Raw genomic sequence first — 20,169 nt, forward strand, 5'->3', positions numbered from 1 at the left:
TGCAAATCACACAGTCGATCAAACAATCACAAAAAGAAAAGACTGGACCTAGATAGGTTGCCTAAAGCTAGATCGGAGGAGGCGCACAATGCATAAGCAAGGGCACTCTTAAATACCTTCTTTCTTAAATAGACTGAGTCTATCCCCTCAAAGGGCAAGATCTTACTAGATAGAAAAAGGACCAAGAAACGCAATTGGCACAACTTGAAGCGGAATTTCTCCTATTGAGCTCGTGGGTCCTATAGTCAAGTCTAATTGATTTTAATTAATTTGATTGGATGACTAGTGAGTTGATTATCCTAATTAGAGTAAGGAATTGGTAATGACTTCAAATCCTTATCTTATCATGTCATCCCTAGGAGAGGAGTGCTCTTTACTACTTAATTAACTATTCCAAGTGTGTGCAAATTGGAAAAATAACATACAAAGGCAAGGAGTAACCCACTAGCAAAGAGAGGCGTGAGTGTTTTGAGATTACCTCACGTGCTAAACGGGGTGAAGACAGTTTGAGTCGACTTAGACCACCAACTCCAATTTTGGTGTGCGAACCTAAGGAGACGTGACGGTATTGTCCACCCATCGTCCTTCCTTAGTCTATTACAATCCAAGCCTTCTTGGATAATTAAAAAAATTACAAAAAATCTTATACAAGTGTTTATAAAACAGAAAAATAAACCTAACTAAAGATTCAAGGAAATTGAAAGAAAAGAAGATAAAAAAATGTTCACCTACAAGAAGCAAAAGAGAAATGTTAGTAGAAATGATAGTAAACGGACTCAAAAACAGAATCTGACTTACCACAATCTTGCTGACTTTGTCATAATATATAGAAAATTTCGTTCTACCCCAAATCGATATATTATAATAGATAATCGGAGATCGGAGCAGAAAGTTACAGTCAGTTTAAGTTCTACTGTCAAGAGTGAAAAAATAAACGGGAATGACTTTTTTTTTTTTTCAATGTTTTTTTCTTCTTTCTTCTTTCTTAAAATCTCAAGAACATTTGAACTTATAGAAAGAAACCAAAAGAAAAAAAATAAAATAAAATAAAAATGAAAGAAATTAATTTTAAATCAAAACTTGCCACTAATACCTTTACCTATCCCCGGCAGCGGCGCCAAAATTCTGATGAGACAATCGTTGTTCTTCTCACCGGAGTTAATAATAATCTTACTTGTGGGGCAAGTAGGGGATCGAACCCAAGAGAAAGGAGGAATAGAACTAAGCTAAGAAGATAAAATCCAAGTTAACTAAAAGGAATTAAAACTATTTTTCTTTGTATTTTTGAACTTATAAGAAGATGTAAAATTGCTAGAAAATAAACTAAAGTAAATAAAATTAAAAGCAAGTAAACTTATGAATTAAAACACCATTGGAGGTGGATCTACCTAAAATATGTTAATGAGCAATTCCTAGTCTCTAGCCTTTTTATAACTCAATCATAAGTGCTTGGTGTTAGCTCCTTAGATCGGAAAGTTTTGCAAATAAAATGAAATAAGGGAACAAAAACAAAGTAGAATTCTTTGAAAACTTCTTACTACAAATTATCTAATTTAAGCATACTTTATTTTGATCTAATCTAAGCATAAAGTATCTATATTAAGAATAAAATGTGCAAGAAACTTAAAGAGAATTCATAAGCATTTTAAATAAAAGAAAGGCATAAAATTAGAAATAACACAAGAACTTGCTCTAGGCTTTTCCACTCTCCAATGGAGGGGAACTTAGCCTAATGTCATTGCAAGAGAGGGAAGATAAGAGATGAAAGAATTTTTCTTCATTTCATGGAGAAAATTACAACTTCTTCTTCTTCTACTTCTTACAAGGCTATTTAACCAAAAGAAAATAACTAGTAAATGAAAATACAAAAAATAAGAGAATAGGCTAAGAGCCTTGGATTAAAGGAGTCTTGGATAAGAGAACCAAGATGGGACCTTTTCTCTAGAAACGAAGGCTCTATTTATAGAGAAAATGTGTGTAGAAGAGTTTAAAAGTAGCCTCCACTTTTCTTTGCACAAAAAGACAAAAGAGGAGAATATGAGTTAAGGATTAGGGCATTCCAAAGGATTAGGACATTCCAAAGTGGGTTCAAATGCTTTTGTCTTGAGATTTTGATTTCAATTTGTTGATTTTCTGCACAAGAACTACACCTAATTAAATTTATCTAGTAAATAAATTTATTTATATATAATTAAGCCTAATTAACATGCAACGTGGTGATTTGAGCCTTATCATGATTATTATCTTAATATGGATAAATAGGTACAAAAATCAAGATAAATATCCGAAAAATGTGTGTATAATTGAGTGTTTGAAAACACTCATCACCAATGTGACTAGAGATGTACAACTCTGCTGGCTACCATCTAATCTCGTTTTTCTCTATAAAATAGAAATAATATATGATATATCTATAAAAAATAATCAAGTATCTACCCACATTTAATTATAATGTAAAACTTACCAACTCCTCAGCTCTATTCGCTATACCCTTTCTACCAGTATTGTGTGGGGCTTTCATTTTGCCACGTAGATTCACATACTTCAAGCTCTTTTCCTTTTCCTCGAGTGTAGACTTTAAGTCTACAAACATCTCCCAATCCTCTTACTTCACCCATCTTTTAGGTTTATTCATCTTGCACTGAGCATTTGTAGTACCAGATGTACGATATTTCTTTCCTAGTCGGTACTTCCAATTCCTCCAAGCATTACCAGCTTTCTGCAAACAGAAATCCCGATGATCATCGGTGATTTCAAAGTGATCCTATTTAAGAAAATGAACAAGTTGATCAAATTAAACAACAAAGATATAGTAAATAAAAGTCAACATTAATAAAAATATTATAAATAAATGACAATTACCTGGATCAAATGCCAGATGAGATCAAGTATATGAGTAGGTACTCTATTCCAAGAAGGGTATAGAGGTGATACATTCGCCATAGCAAAACGACCTATAAGTGCAGCTAATGCAATTGAATTCTCACCAATGCATTGTCCATGCCCATTGAAGCTCAAACGACGTCGTGGACAAGAAGATGAAGAAGAAGTGCGATTTGTAGTTAGTGTCGAAGAAGATGGTGCATCTATCGATTGGGAAGATGTAGGTCTATGTCTCGATAATTCAGGTTGAGAAGCTAAACGGACATGCAATGAATCATGTAACTCGGAAGCATCAGAGTTTGAATCACAAGACCCATTCTGTGACATATTGCCTACATTCAAATTGTAACATACAAATAATTTATTAGAGCACAAAAAAATATTAAATATTATAAAATAAATAACAATTAACTGGATCAAATGCCAAATGAGGTCAAGTATATGGGTGGGTACTCTATTCTAAGAAAGGTATAGAGGTGATATATTCGTCATAACAAAATGACCTATAAGTGTAGCTAAAGTAACTAAATTCTCACCGATGCATTGTCCATTTCCATTGAAGCTCAAATGACGTCGTGGACAAGAAGATGAAGAAGAAACATGATCTGTGGTTAATGTTGATGAAGATGGTGCATCTATTGATTGCGAAGATGTAGGCCTATGTCCCGATAATTCAGGTCGAGAAGTTAAATGGTCATGCAATGAATCATGTAGCTTGGAAGCATCAGATTTTAGAACATTAAAAATATTAAATATTATAAATGAACATGCAACAGAAATATTAGTAACTGACATCAATGTGGAAACATGGTATATATGATAGATGTTATTGATATTCTAATTTTTATCATCTTCTATAATATCTTCTTGAAGGGTTGATGTCAAGGTATTTGCACCCATATTTGTAGTAAAAGAATATGAATCCTCAAAAGCATCTACATCTCGATTCAATCTCTTTGGAGCTCTAATACGACTTGCCAATCATCTTTAGGTCTACTGTGATCCTTACAATAGAAGACTTGTGTTCCTTGTGATGCAAGAATAAAAAATTCATCATCTTCTCTTGTATTCTTCATTAATGTCCATAAATTAACATATCTCAAATTTGTTTCTGGATCAACGACATAACCATTTGAAACTTCGATACGTATCCAATCACAATAAAATACAATCTCCGTGAAGTCAATATAATTCAATTCAATTATTTTTTTAATGACACCATAATAAGTAACTTCTTGGTCCACCATATTCAAATCCCTAGCACTTGACTTAAAACTGGTCATAGCCTTCATTGAGACCTCTGAATTTTGTGTTGTCAAGTTCATTTCATATTCTATTGTGTGGAAAACATAACCATTTACGGCAAACACGTTATTGAAATGGCATCAAAGTATGGACCGTCTGCAAGCCTCTTCGTAATAGATGGATGAGTTTCATCTTTTAGTTGTTCTCTAACCCAAGGGACATAAGGTAGTGGCGGCTTTGATTGTGGATTGGCCTTACGATTTCTTACTCGTGTGTGTCCTTGAAGATTGTGTGTTTGAAGGTATTCTTGGTACCTCCTGTTAAAAATATTGTAAGTTCATTGTAAAAGCCTAAATTAAATATTATAATCAAGTATGAATTTTACTTACTTTTCCCATTTTGGATTTTCAATCGATTGTAAGACTACCCACTTGCGGGCTTGTTGGTGGGCTTGTTGGTATTGCACATCAATAAGAACATATGGCTTTCCATTTTTATCGATAGGATAGGCACGCTCACTATCATCATCCCTGAATTTTCCACGTCCTTTCTTATGACTTCCTAAAATACTTATACTTTTTAGCATATAATGCATAGAATACATCATTGCTTCTTCTAGGAGATAACATTATGAAATAGAGCCTTCTGGATATGTATGATTAACAACATATCGTTTAAAACTCCTCATCATCCTGATACATGTGTCATATATCAGGAAGTATTTTTTAAAATAAATTAATTAAAATAAATCATAAATTAGATTATCGAATTACCGTTCAAAAGGATACATCCATTGGTATCTGACAGGTTCACACATTAGAGCTTCCTCTGCTAAGTGCACAACAACGTGTATCATAGAAACAAAAAATGCAGGGGGAAAGTATTTTTCAAACACAAAAATGATTTCTACAACACCCTCTTTAATACTCTGCAACTCCATACGATTGAATTTTTTCGAGCACAAGATGTTGAAAAATAATGATAATTGTAGAATAACAGCACGTAATAGTTTCTGCTTCTGTGTTTTGAATGCATGCATTAACAACACCAGAAGTAGTTGTTGCATAAGGATGTGATAATCATGTGACTTTAGATTTTTCAACTGAAGCTCTTGTAAATTCACATTGTGTTTCCAATTTGAACTGTATCCCGCAGGAACTTTCAAATTGTATAGAGTTTTGCAGATTAAATCTTTTTCCTGATGGGACAATTAGTACAAAGCTGTGAGTAATTCCTCTTTGCCATTGATGTTCACTGGCCATAAATTTTTCTTTATCTTCATTTCTTTCAGATCTAATCGGGCTTTACAACCATCCTTAGTCTTATCTTTAGTCTTCATTATTGTTGCAAGGAGGTTTTCTGCCACATTCTTTTCAACATGCATCACATCTATATTATGGTAAATAGAAAGTTCTTTCCAAGATGGTAAGTCAAAGAATATTGACTTTTTTTACCACGGAGTCTCATCATTTGTAGATATCTTCCTCTTCTTGTTAGGGACTTTTCCAAATTCGGTCAAAATAGTTTCCATTTTGTTTAATAATTCGATACCACTCAAACGAAGACTCGGTTTCCTATGTTCTTCCATTCCATTAAACTGTGATTATTGACTTCTAAAAGATGTATTGGATCGGTTAAAAATTTTCTGTGTCCCATGTAAGCAAACTTCCCTCCATGTGTTTAACCAGACTGATTTGGTCACTTCATTACAAACAGAACATCCAAGTTTACCTGCGGTCCTACAACCTGACATATGACTATACGCTGGAAAATCATGTATAGCCCATAGTAAAATTGCTTTCATGGTAAACATACTCTTAGTGATACAATCATACGTTTCAATTTCAATCGACCATAACTCATTCAACTCTGCGATTAATAGTTGCAAGTAGACATCAATGTCATGCCCTGGACTAGTTTTTCCAGGAATCAATAATGTTAACATCGTAAATTCTTTTCGCATACATAATGATGGTGGAAGATTGTACGGAACAACCATAATTGACCAACAACTATATGAATTATTTTTTATTCCAAATGGATTATATCCATCTGTTGCAAGTCCTAACTGTACATTACATGGCTCATCAGCAAAGTCTTTCCATTTACAATCTATTGTTCTCCAACAAATAGAATCTCTCGGATGATGCATGAACATCTTGTTTTCATTTTCATTGACTTTGAAATGCCATTTCATATTTCTACAATCCATGATATAGTGTACATCCGTTTCAATCTTGGTGTTAGTGGAAAATATTTTAAAATTTTTTGTAGTAGACACTTGCTCTTCGACTTTCTTTCGTTAATTGGTTTCCATCTGCTCTCATCACATTGAGGACAATTATCCCTATGTTCATACTCTCTCCAATACAATATGCAATCATTAGGGCATGCATGAATAATTTCACACTTCATTCTCAGAGTCTTAATCATCTTCTTTGCAAAGTAGGTGTTCTTTGGTAAAGTGTTCTCCTTTGGTAGTATTCTTTTGATCATTTGCAATAACTCGTCGAAGATCTTGTAGGACCATTGATGTCTACTTTTCATGCTCAACAATTCAACTGTAATCGACAATTTTGTATCTTCTTCTCGACATGACGGATTTGTATCGCATCTTCCATCATTATCTTATATTGAATATCATCTTCAACGTGGCCATCATTTCCTTCACGACATTCATCTACAAAAGTATCTACATTATCTTCAACTTCTTCATTAGGAAAATAGCCAAGTGCGTCATTCAACATATCAGTCACTCTTGGGTGCGCATCTTTGTCATACTGACTATCAGATGCACTAGCCCCAACTATAAAATGACTTTCACCCCAATGTTTACCATGAAAACTCCATATCGTGTAAGATGTATCAATACCGTCACAGATTAGGTGTTCTGAAATTACATCTAGTTTTTTCTTCCCAGAAGACGTGTTACGACATTTGATACAAGGACAATAATAGTAACTATCGGCCCCCAAACTCAGACTATTTTATTTCAAATACGCGAGGAAAGAATATACACCTTTGAGGTATCCATTTGATAACCTAGGTTTCGTTATCCACTTTTTACTTGGAATCATCGGTGTCGAAGACATCTACAAGTTGAATGAGTAGAAAGACATAGTTTAATGGAACTTTCAAAAAATTGAAAACAAAATGTATCTTGACATAATCTCTTATAGTGACAAACTATCTAATTTTGTAATAAGATAAGATTTGAATAATAATGTTGGTGATAAGAATCTAACCACAACCAATCCAAAAGTGAAGAGAATTTCTATATATAATAAAAGAGGATCTAAAAGTGAAGAGAGGTAAAGGCAAATTGCTCATTGCTACTATTTATAAATTATCCCTAAATATTATACTAAGACCATGGGCCAGTAAAACATGAAAATAAGCCCTAAAAACATATAATTAAAGTCCTAAAACAGAAATCTAAATAAAAATTAAAAACTACTCTTCAAGATTTGATGTCCCCATCAATTCTCTTCGATTGAGAAGATTTCGCCATTGGCAAAATAAAAGTGTAGTAATTCTTATTATCAGTTGCATCCCGCATTAGAGAAAGTCGAACACAACAACACTAAAAAGGTTCAGCTCTCTTTTCTACATAATAAATTTAACTAATAAAGTATGTGGGACCCACATACATAACATAAGGTGGGCCCCATTGCATAAATGTCCACTACGAAATTCAAAAAAGCCTTCCTAGGGGCTGTCGCACAATACCCAGAACAGCTCTAGGGCTATTTTGTATGAACATAATTCTAACACAGTCAATGGTCTACATTGCACAACAAAACCATCAAAGGCCATTTCTTCCCTTTACATATAGACCTACAAATCCTTTTTCACTACCTTGATCCACGTAATTTCGACCTTCCTTCCTTTCCATAGACTTTGACCTACCTGGGTGAGCTCCATCTCAATAGTGCTACTAATAGGGCTGTCAATGGGCTGGGTTCTGGCCCAGTCCAGCTCATCATGGGCTGGTTTTTGGTAGTGTTACTTGTCCCATTTAGTTATTGGGATGGGCTAGGTCTGACTCATGTTGATGGCCAAGCTCAGGCTTGGGAGCTAGGCTCGTCGGGCAACTCATCCCATTAACTTATATCATAATTTTTTTATAGTTAAATCTCTAATATACAATTATGTTTGAGGAAGGGTGGGGCTCAAGCTAGGATTATCTCTGGACCATTTTTGGCCTGGCCCATTGCCCAACATTTGCATTTATAAAGCATGGCCAGACTTGTTTCTCTCTATCATTTTTTGTTTGGTTTGATATATGTGCATTTGTCACATAGCACTTCAAAATTCTCCAAGTTCAAGTACTAATTCTAAAGCACTTGCATGTGAGGTGTTTTAGAAATTATATGCTTGAATTTCTTGGTTCAAAGAATTTTATGTAGTCAAACAAGTTGAAAGCTTGCTATAGTGTGCCAGTCTGCCCTACTAGAAAATGCAGATGACTTCCTTCGCACACAGAAATTGAAACTATTGTAATTAAATCTAAAATCTATATCATCAATGACTCAGTTGACAACATCTTAGGGGTCTCTTTCTTGGTTCTCTGTTTCATTTTATATATGTTGAAGTATTATAACATAGGTGTAGTAGTTATATATCTGGTTTAGATCTACTCTACTCTTAGTTGATATGTACTTAGCACCCAATAACCAAATATCAAGAGCTGCCTTCTCTAACTTGATGTCTATTTTTGTTTTAATTCCATGTGACCTATTTGTAACATAGTAGTGGCCTTCTTATAAGATCTCTTTCTGATGTGTTCTATTTTACATTTCGTGTAAAATATGTTTATGGTGCTTTTTGCTATTTCGTAGAGGTTGCAGATATACCAACAAAAATGTGAAAATTTTGAAACAACTGTTCATTCTTACACATCTTGCCCATATGCATGGGATGAACCTTGCTACCCTCATCGTCTTGTTGTTGAGGTATGTTGACCCCTTTCTCTATTTTGAAGACTGGACACTATAATGATTACTAATGTACCTTATTTGGGAACACATAGCTGCCTGGGGAACGTGTTTTGGGATCATACACTCTCGATGATGTAAATGAACAGATACCTGTATGCTTACCTTCAACATCTGAGATACTTTACTTTGTTCTTGATCCATTATGTTGAATTCTAACACATTTAAGTTGTCAATTTTTTTATTGGTAAATGATTTGCATGCAAAAGCTACCTTTTATGTCCATCCACTTCAAATTTACTTCGAATTTATGTTTTGATTATGGAGTCAGTTTTAGTTTTTATATTGTTTTTGGGTTATGTCGAATATACAACTTATTATTCTGTGTATAATCTTTGATGTACTCTCCCAACATTGTGTTTGGTCTTCTTCAACAATAGAGGTTATGATTTATTCCACATACAGTTATAACAGAACATACAACTCTCGTTCCTTCTTTTTGGTAGGTAATTGTTGAGGAAATGAAAAAAAAAGTGGAGAAACCCAATGTACAAAAGAAGCAAAGGGAAAAAAATTGAGGACCTCATTGAACTACTTGAAGCAAAACTAAAAACTAATCACCAAAATACCATCTATCACCAATAACAATGTTGTCTCATCGACACACCAATTCTTCAAACCATATACTTTTGCACTCTTTGCAAAATGAATTCTACTAATAAATCAAAGTTCAGCTTTATCCTCTTGGGATTCATGAATCAAAAGCCTCCACTTTGCTTTTGAATATTCTAACTTTTCTCTAACAACAAACAGAAGAAACCTCCACAAAATAGCACAACAAGAACCAAAGGCAGATGATGATTAGTTTTAGAGAAGCTGGCACACAGTCTTCTAGATCATCCAACTAATTCCACAAATTTATAGTATAATTCGTAATGAAGAAGCAAGGTTTAAAATCTTGTATCGAGACAATCTTTCCAAAGTGTATCTCAACAAAAACATCTCGTTTGACTATCAAAATGAACCAGTCTTAGGCAATGATTATATGGCCACACTAAGAAATTTCTTAGTTCTTACCCCCATTTTGATTAGTCCAGAATTGTTGTTGAAGGAAAGTGGATGCTAAGATGTTAAATGAACAATATACAAACACGTGTACATTGAGACACGAATTCTAATATCTTAATATTTGTAGTTTAATCCATTACATTTACTAGGTATGATCCTAAATCCCCAACTAAAATAGAGCATACTTCTCTAAGTTTAACTCAACTACTATTTAGGACTCCTAGTTTAATTCTTGTAATTTGAAGCATTCCAAAGAGCTGAACAATGGTAAACTCAGCTCAATTTGGAAGGGGCGTATATTGATCAAGAACTATTTGTTGGAACTAATTGGACGTGATGAGTGGCATAGTAAGAGTGGTGATACTAGTCAAGCTTTATAAATAATACAAAAAATGCAATCAAACTATGGTCATGGGGAGAATGAAAACATAACTACTACGGACAATAGTAGAGTTATGATGTATTTTTCAATGCAAATTTTATTAAATAAAGTTTGTTTACTTTCATAAAATTTATCAATTCTAAATTCTAAATTAACAAAAAACATTAAAATCCGAAAAAAACTAAAATCCAAAATCTGTACCGTTTCAGATCGTGCAATAAAGATCTTCCCCAAGCTATTCTCTGTCTCACATGCTTCCTGTAACATCAAAAAGTAAAGAAAATTCAGAGATTGAAGAGCTCTAAAGCCGCTAAACAAAGAAAATTTTTCCCCGATTTTATAATCAAATTAAACAAATCATAACTTCTCAAAATCTCATCGTAGAATATCTACTTGAATCCAACAAGGAAGAAAAAAAATGGTGAAAAAATTCAGATCTAATCATATCAAAACACTCAAATCTATAAAATCATTTGGATCCTTAATCAAATTTTTATTTGTTTTTAGGTTTTGTTTCGTGTAAAATTAACACATTTGGGAAACAAAAAATCTAAATTAATATATTTTGTGGAATCCAAAATCCTAGATCTCATCCTCATCAATCTGAACAACGCTATGGATCCATCAACCTGAGAGAGAGTCACCTTAAAAAACAACAGTGAACAGATCACTTCGAGACCGAGAGATCACTCCATCATTTCCAATGTTGAGAGATCGAGCGATCAAATATAGAGTGATGACATCGATCCAGAGATGAGATCAATCTAGAGATGAGATCGAGGGAGACAGGGAGAGAAATCGATCGATTGTGAGAAAGCAATGGAGAGGTCAATCGATTGAGTGAGAGAGAGAGAGAGAGAAACAGTGAGAGTGAGAGGTCGATCGATCGATTGTGAGAAAGCAATGGAGAGGTCAGTCGATTGAGTGAGAGAGAGAGAGAGAGAGAGAGAGAGAGAGAGAGAGAGAGAGAGAGAGAAACAGTGAGAGTGAGAGGTCGATCGATCGACTGTGAGAGAGAAACAATAAGAGAGACGCAGAGAGAAAGAGAAACAGTGAGAGAGCGAGGCAGAGAGTGCGTGTGATGGACCGAAAACGTGGTCCACGGGCCGCGGAGTTTCGGGTTTAAAATTCGACGGGCCAGGCCCAACAAATTTTTTTAGAAAAATTTGGGATTTTCACGTAGTGGGAGAAAGAACAATCCAAAGATAAAAACTAAATAATCAAAAACGAAGATGAACTTACCTTTATGTCGATATGGTTGATGTGGTGCAATCCCTTCAGACTCAAACCAATGATAACTTGAGGGAAGTAGTAAAATAGAGTTGAGAGAAATCGCGGTGTTGCTGTTGGGACTTTGACAAAGAAGAAGCGCTGACAAAGATGCTGCTGGTATGTCGATAATAGAGGATAGTGAAGGTACAATTGGAGGGTTAATGAAGGAGAGAGAATGTGCTACTGGAACGTTAATAGAGCAGATGTGAATGAAGTAAAGAAGATGAAGATCAGGTCTGTAATGGAAGGGGTCGAAGAAGGAGTGAATGGACCTCTATCCTTTCTCTCTTCTTTACCTTTTTTCTGTTTTGTTCTTTCACCTTTTTTCCTATCTTTTCTTTGATTGCTGTTCTACTTCCTTGCTGCTGTGTCGTCCAAAGAGAGAATGAAGAGAGAGCGTTGGAGAAATGGGTGCTGCTGTTGGAGCATTGAGGAGCGACAGGTAAGTTTTTTTTCTTTCTCCTTTGAACTCGTTTTCTTCTTTCTTTTTTCTGTTTTGCTTCCTTTTTTTCTGCTGCTGTCCGACCTTATGTGAGAGGAGAGAACCTAAGAGAGAAGAGACGTGGGAGAGAGAGGTTTAAGGGCATAGAGGAGTGGGAGCGTGAGGGCAGAGAGTGTTTTTTGTTTCTTCCCTTCTCTTCTTGTTGTTGCTGTCCAAAACGTGAGTCTTTATCCTCTCCCCTCTCTAACGTGTGAAGGTCCTATCACTTATAGGTTTTTTCCTTCCCTTTTTGCTTCACTTTCCTTTTTCAATAGTTAAAGAAGCTCTCCTCTTTCTTTCTATATTTTATTTTCTGCCGAATCCATGGAGGAGGTGTGATGGGTAGCTACGATCCTGTACTTCTCGCGGAATAAATGGCAATGATAGGTGGTCCATTTAAAGGAATTTTGGCTGATTTTTGGTCGATCAAATTGGTTTATTTGATTTTTCTTATTATTATTGTTTTATTTTCGTATATTCTTCGGCTCACAATTGGTTTGATTGGATTTTGATTTCAATTAGATTAGTTGATTGGATTTTACATTCAATTTGATTAGTTGATCGGATTTTATTTTCAATTTGAATTTGATTTAATTCTTAAAATTTTCGAAATGATTGATTATTTGAATTTTAATTTCAATTTGGCGGATTGCCTAACTTTTAATTTAAATTTTAGTTGATCGATTGAATGTCAATTTTAATTTGGCTAGTCGATTTAATTTCAATTTTAATTTGGTTGGTTGATCACAACTTCAATTTTTATTTTGATTAGTAGATTGAATTTTTATTTTTATTCGAATTAGTCGATCTACTTTTAATTGGTTAATTGAATTTTAATTTTAATTTTGATTGGATGGTTGAATTTTAATTTTCGTTTAAAATTTCAAGTTGTTCATTCTATTGAAGTTATAATTTTTTATTTCGGTTATCCTAAGAGTTAAGGTTCCTATGTAAAACTCGGACATCGAGGGGTGTTTCGATCATTTTGCTATTTTTCGTAAATTTCTCTGTTTTCATCGATTTGGGACTCGTTATACTCAAAATCATATTCTGAAGGCAATGAAGGTACTTTCGAGGTTTTTAGAAATCTAAAATTCATGAGGGGTATTTTAATCATTTTGTTGATTCTTGTCAATTTTAGCGAATTTTGATGCGAGGTTGCTTTTAATTCCAATGTGATTATTTCTAAGTCTCAAGATATCATTTTCCTAGTGTTGTGAGGTTTTTAAGTTATTGAAATACGTAGTGAACGTAATCGTGCATACTTGCTAAATCGAGTGTATGATGTAGTGATCTTAAGTGTGTGTAATTTTATGTTGCGTGATAAGGAGAAAGAAGAGAGTTGAATTAGAAGGACTGGAAAAAAAATAGAGGGAATTAGAAGAAGGCCTCTCACAAGCTTTCTAGTTCTTTGTACTCATAATTAGGAATCTACCACAGTCGAGTGACGAATTGTTGAATTAAGCATATGCAAAAATGAGGTGTCTAGAAATGCCCCTCTTTAGTAGAGGGTGAAAGTAAACTAGATGGGAAATCTACTTTGGTAGATAGTGCGACATCCAAATGTTAAAACCAATGACATTTCATTTTGTAGCCTGATTTGAAAATTACTCGTGGTGCTTAGATCCTTGAGGGTAAGCTCTCCCTAGACTAAAATATGTCAAATTTTCGACTGTGAGCTCTCACTAACGGAGAGTGTTAGATCCTCAAATTTTGACAATTTTCCTTGACTTATACAAGAGTGGACGTGAATGCAATAGTGTGATGCTTATGGAGTACTCCATTGGGTCATTGAGAATAAACTCTCATCAATTAAAAAGATGTCTAGCCTTAAAAATCTTCTCTCGTTGATGATAATGATTCAAATTGAAATGCTCATACGCAATGAAAATAGTCATACGATATTGAAGCTTTTGAAATTATGGCAAGGTCGTAGTCCTATTATCGGAATTAAGTGATGTAGAATCTTTACTAAATCATATTTGAATTTTTTCTTTAGAGTTCGAAAAATTTGAGCATCGCTTATCAGACTTGAGCTTATGGGAGGGACTTGCGGGAATTTATTAGAATCTTACTTTAACTCATATCCTTTGATTTAAAAAGTTGGAGTCTCACTTCTCGGAATCGAACTTACTAAAGCCAAGCTTCTCGGGCTTGGGTTTATAGGAACTTATTAAAATACTATTTTAACTCACATTCTATGATTCAAAAAGTTGGAGTCTTATTTCTCGAACTCGAACTTATTGGAACCACACTTCTCAAGCTAACGTTAGTTTAAGACTTAGTATTATCGAGCTCAAAGATTGAGATATTTAACATTTATTGACTTATCATGCAATCTGAATTCATAATTATCATTGGGCTTCGTCGAACTTTTAAATTTTTGAGTAAGATTTTCCTTTTTGATCATGTGATTAAGAATAAAACTTTGGAATCACAATGACATTCAAAAAATTCCTTTAGCTTCAAGGTTGACCTCTAACTGGAACTTGACTATGAAATTGATGGAATGGATTACAACTGGAAAGTATGGACGTGAAGCTATGGACTCTGATAAATGATAGACAGAAACACCAACATTCTTTTAAATTCTTATGACTCTTAAGATTATCATATGTGTAATAAGGAATTGATCATTTTCTTTCGAATTTATTTTGAGAAAAGGTTGAGTTGGACTTAAAATCTTAATAATTATTAGAATATAAGATATTGCTCTTCAAAGTGGTTAATGGTTCTACATTTTCATTTAGTGAACACTTGGACAAGTAAACATACTTTTAAAGATCCAACATGTTCAAGACAACTTCTGAGTTTCTTCAATTTCAACATTGTCTTCATCGAATGTGAGTTCCTGGCTGAGAATCAAATGTTGTGACTTGAATAATTTTTTGTATTTCCTAATTTTTGTGTAAGCTTCCTTATGAGTTTTTCTGGTTAGTAGGATTTTTTTTCCTTTTTTAGTGTCTTAATTTTTGCCTAGATCGACTTTTCAGGTTTTCAATCTAGCGGGTTTTATTTTGTTTGGATGCCTTGACTTTTGCTTAGGTCGCATTTTCAAGTTTTTAACCTTGCAAGCTTTTTATTTATTTATTTATGGTTATACCCTAACTTTTTCTTAAGTTGTCTTTTCGGGTTTTCAACTTAGCGGGCTTCGCTTTCTTCTTGATAATATTGAGTATTCAACTCGATAACTTTTTTGATTCACTATATCTTAATCAAATTAATTAGCATTCAGGAAGAATTAATAGGTGGGCTTAGGATAGGGTATAAAAAATAAAAGGTATAAAGCTCAACTTTCCAAAATGCCCCTAGTCGGATAATTTTTTTTTTCTGTTAATTCTTTTGATTCTCCTTTTTCTAATGCCCTTAGTTTGGCATTCTTTTCTTTTTTGTCAATTCTTTTGAATCTCTCATTTTTTCTAATGCCCCTAGTTTGACATTATTTTATATATATATATTTTTACCCTTTCAATAGAAGATTTTCTTTTGGATGACACTTTCCTTAAGAGAATATATTTTTTAAAATTTTTCGCATGGCCGGGCTGGAAGTATCTTCTCAGGTTGCTTACGTATCCCAAATTTTTATTTTTTCTTTTAGGCTCAGGTCAAAACGTAGTTCAAATGTACCCTACCAAGGTTGTTTGGCATAGTTTGAAAAGAAAAGGTTATTGATTTTTTAAAGGCTACGAAAGGCTAAAGAAGGTTATCTTTTTCTTAGTAAGATAGGAAAATTGTTCGACCAAAGAAGGCCTCCTTTGATAAAATGCTACTTGACTTGGTCAAGATTCTGAGAACTCGATGTCTTAATTATTTTGTCGAGTAAGAGAATAAATATATTTCAGTCATTTTCTACGAAATTAAGTGTGATTGAGTTCTTCATATTTGATTGTTCAACTTTTTTAGAACTTTAAGAAAATCTTTTATTCTTTTGTAAATAAGAACTTTCTTCTCTCGAGTGAAAATATGGTGGATCCTTCTTGTGGGTCTTAGCACTTTAATCGAAGGTTTCAACTGCATCACTCTTGACTAATGATCTTTGACTTTGATGTTCACCCTTGACTTTATGTCTTGATCTATTTTGGTGCAATCTGTTTTGATGAAAGACAACATAGTGCTTATAACTAATATATCCTCATAGATCCATATGAGAACACTGTTGAATTTCTTGAGTATGTTTATCGTTTTCTCATGTTCCTCTGAGGATGATGTAGTACCAATTTGCACTTCTTGAGTGTATTATTTAATTTCAATATTTATTAAGTTCGATTAGTAAACTCTGAGTCATTTTTCATGTTAGATTTTATGTCCACCTCATTATTACGCACATGATAACTGGTAGACTCCTTTATTTTATTGGAATAAAAAAACATAGGCTGACAAGATCGACTAAAGCTTAAAAATTAAAAGGACTAACATAATTGAAATGACTAACTAAATTTAAAGATTGACACAACTGAAACTAAAAGGAAAATTCAAAAAAGGGATATCATTCCGAATGGAGGGACACAATGCTAAACTCTATGTTAATTCAGATATTTTCACGATGAATGATTTAAGCGTGTCCACTTTCATTATCTCTTTATGTTCTGATTCAAGCCTGTCCAATGTTGAATGACCCATTGCTTCAACAATCTCTTTGTTTTTCAACCCCTTCACTATCTTATGGTAAATATGCTCATCTTGGCCTGGTGGGAATGTACTGTTAAGGCTGATCGAGTGAATAAAGGAAATTGGGTCAACTAAATCAGTTTGAATAGGGATACTAGGTTCAAAGTAAGTGGGGGTTGATTTTAAAAGGTAGGCAAATGATTAGTTTTAACATTGGGTGCGGTAGGAATAGGTATGGTAATCTTTCCTTATTCAATAAGGTCTTGAATAGCATGGTGGAGAGTAATGCATCTATCAAGAATATGGCCAGGTATCTGATAGAATTCATATAATTATCCATTATCTAAATATGGAGGGAGAGGATTAGGAAAAAGCTTCAATTGGAATGGTGTCAGTAATCCCCTCTTCATCAATTTTTGAAAGACTGCTAAGAGACATTTCAAATTGGAGAATTGTCTCTTAGGCTTGACTTGTAAGGACTGAGTCGCTTGAGGAGCTAGTGTAAAAGAGGTGTTGGCTACTTGTAAGGAATTGGCACTGGATTTGAAATTTTTATGTTTTGATTCATACGAGTTATCAAAAAGTCTTGAAAAGTAGGCATCTTTAACTTGATTTTCGACCTTAAGGAGGGATTAAAAGGTAGGAAGGTATTGAGGCATCAAGTACGTGGCATAATTTGGAGTAAGATTCCTATGGATGATCTTGACTTGTTTCTCATCTTGAAGTCGGCCTTACAATTGAGCGGCTTTAGCTCTCCATTGAGCAATGAACTCAGTGAAGGTTTTCCTGGGTTTCTTCTTGGTAGTTTATAATTTTCTTCTTGTGAGTTTAATGTCCGTGTTGAATGAATATCGACCAATAAACTCTTCACCAATTTGTGGCATATTCTTACATGAGATGAGTCTAGTGACATGAGCCAACGTAAGGCAGTTCCTATAAGAGTTCTCTGAAAAAGTTAAGCCATCTGTTATTCTATTAGACCCTGAGATTGCATAATGCCAACATATACTTTCAAGTGATTCCTAGGGCATCCAATCCTATTAAATTTATCTATGTCTAACATTGTAAATTTCTCTAACAGATGAACCATAGAAAATAATGCCATTGGCCTTAATCCAAGGGCAAAATCATCTAGGTCCTTAATATTCTTGAAGGCAATTTCAACATGAGTTATTCGTTGAGCTAAGACAGGGTCAATGGGTAATTGATCATCTTCTTAGTCTTCGACAAGGTCAAACACAGTATGAGGTTTCATAGCTTTATCCTTTTTATTTTCATCCTTCAGGACCTCAATTTGTGTTTGAACAAAAGTAATAATCTGTGCTTGAAAGGATTCCAAAATCTGACAGAGCATTGTTTCGTCCATTGCTATTATCTCTTCTTGTGTCAAGGGTTGACTAGTTAGACTTGACGATGATACTTTGACAAGACGACTTTTTTGATGGACCTAAAGTGGCACAAATGATGGTTTAGAACTTCTAAGAGCAATTATTACCTGTTTGAAATGAAATAGGATTAACCATTGATTTTAAAGGTTAAATTCTTAACCACATGATTGAAAATTTGATATAAATTAGCCCAAGTTTGATGGCAAACATTGAGTCCAAATGTACTATAAGTCTATAGTGATCAGAAGGGTAAGAAAAGTTAGTCGCGAATTTACCCTTGGTTGGGGTTGAACTTTTGATTAGATATTTAACCCTAGGATCGAATCTTTTTTGTATGGAATTGTTTGAATATTTGAGAGCAAAACCAATTAGTCCAACTAGTTAGGTGTTGATTAGTTTGATCCATTTGTTGATTGGGCCAATTGGTTCAAATCAATAGATACATTTTACCAATTGGGTCAGACTGATATTACGGGTTTAATTTGAATGGTGTAGATTGGCCAACCCACTTACCTATTGATGAAATTGGATAAAGCAACCCGGGAATAACAATAGTCGATTCGGGTTGTGACCTATAGGAAGGCTTCTAGACTTTAGGTTTACTACATGTAATACAATGTCTCTAGTCATCTTTACCCCAAAAACACCTATATACCTCTCGGACGTACCCAATTAGACAGTATGTGGTGATATGGTTTGACATACCGTATAGTTATGAGGCTAGGGTTGTAGCTTTTCTAAATGGTTTAGTATCCTAGAAGGGAACCGACTACGTACTAGTACTATATTGGCAATTGAGACAAGTGACTTACAATAGGACAAAGGTTTAGGTTGATTCAGTATGGGTGCATCGATATACCTTTCAAGGTCACCTGATCAAACGGTACTGATGCTCCAGTTTTATATACCATAAAGGTACGTAATTAGAGTTGTGATTTTCGTAAATGATATCATATCCTGCGAGGAGATTGAGCCACGCACTAGTACCATGTTGGCTCAGGCCATTTTTCAAGAATGTCTAACCATACAAGTCACATACATCCAATTATCAAACCAATCAAAAAAATAAATAATCAATCACATCCGATCACATACTAATAAAAGAAAGGAATAAATCTAGCTTAATCTAAGTGTCTCTTTGAGTCAATTGGGTTGACTCGAGTGAAAAGTCAACTTAGGGATAGTCTTGGACCGGGTCAAGTTTGACCCTAAAATCCCAGTGGAATCGCCACTGAAATCACCTCGACCTTTTTTCTCTAAATAGTAAAAATCTGATTGGTAAATTGGGAATTTTCGGAGAAATGGGAATCACCACTAGTTTAGGTCTAGGAACCAAGAAAAACTCTAAAACAGATCTGGATTGGTCCACAAATAAAAGAAATGGGTACAAAATCAGATTACGAGTTTTGGAAGGTGTTAGGTTCTGAACTCGTCTGATCGAGATGATGGGTCTCTACTATAATCCAAAACTATCTTACGGTCGACATGTAAAAATTAAAAATAAACTTTGATCCAATCATCATTAATTTTTATCGGATTTACTAAACGAATCTTACGACTAAAGTTTTTCCAAATATTTAAAGGATTCTTCCAATTATGCACAAAAATGGAATACCGTGAAAAAGTCATAATTATTTCTCACATTCTAAAGTCAATTAAAAATCCATGTGTGCAGATATTTTCTAAATCAGATAAAATAAGAATTTGTAAAAATTTTCCAAATTAGAAAATTATGGACGTGAAATTTCTAAATTTGCAATTTATGGAATTTCTTAGTTAGGATTAGGAAATTTCCCGAATAAGAAATTTATGAATATATGATGAATTCCAAAATTAGAAATTTAAAAAAATTATAAATCTTCCAAAGTGGAAAATTACAAACATATGACGAGTTCCCAAATTAGA

The 20,169-nt window shown here is 34.0% G+C and overlaps 1 protein-coding gene across 1 annotated transcript; it reads right to left on the reverse strand.

Moving 5' to 3' along the window:
• Window positions 1–2,464: 2,464 nt before the first annotated feature.
• LOC147404748 (uncharacterized) lies at window positions 2,465–6,127 on the reverse strand. Its single transcript, XM_086437901.1, has 6 exons — window positions 5,860–6,127; window positions 4,560–4,689; window positions 4,252–4,445; window positions 3,420–3,671; window positions 2,863–3,215; window positions 2,465–2,764 (listed from the first exon to the last, which is right to left on the reverse strand). The coding sequence occupies exons 1-6, from the start codon at window positions 6,125–6,127 to the stop codon at window positions 2,606–2,608; spliced, it is 1,356 nt and encodes a 451-aa protein (XP_086294027.1). The 3' UTR covers window positions 2,465–2,605.
• Window positions 6,128–20,169: the final 14,042 nt, after the last annotated feature.

The sequence above is a fragment of the Akebia trifoliata genome, chromosome 4 (assembly GCF_017979445.1).
Source record: "Akebia trifoliata isolate Shusen 1 chromosome 4, ASM1797944v1, whole genome shotgun sequence".
In the NCBI taxonomy this organism is placed as follows: Eukaryota; Viridiplantae; Streptophyta; class Magnoliopsida; order Ranunculales; family Lardizabalaceae; genus Akebia; species Akebia trifoliata.

Excerpts from the sequence above, each read along its gene's own strand:
- LOC147404748 (XM_086437901.1), bottom strand. The coding sequence starts at position 6,127 with ATGGTTGTTCCGTACAATCTTCCACCATCATTATGTATGCGAAAAGAA. Across the intron at positions 4,446-4,559 it reads GCCCACCAACAAGCCCGCAA|GAGGTACCAAGAATACCTTC; the intron begins GTGGGTAGTCTT and ends TATTTTTAACAG. Across the intron at positions 3,216-3,419 it reads TGGAAATGGACAATGCATCG|GCAATATGTCACAGAATGGG; the intron begins GTGAGAATTTAG and ends ATTTGAATGTAG.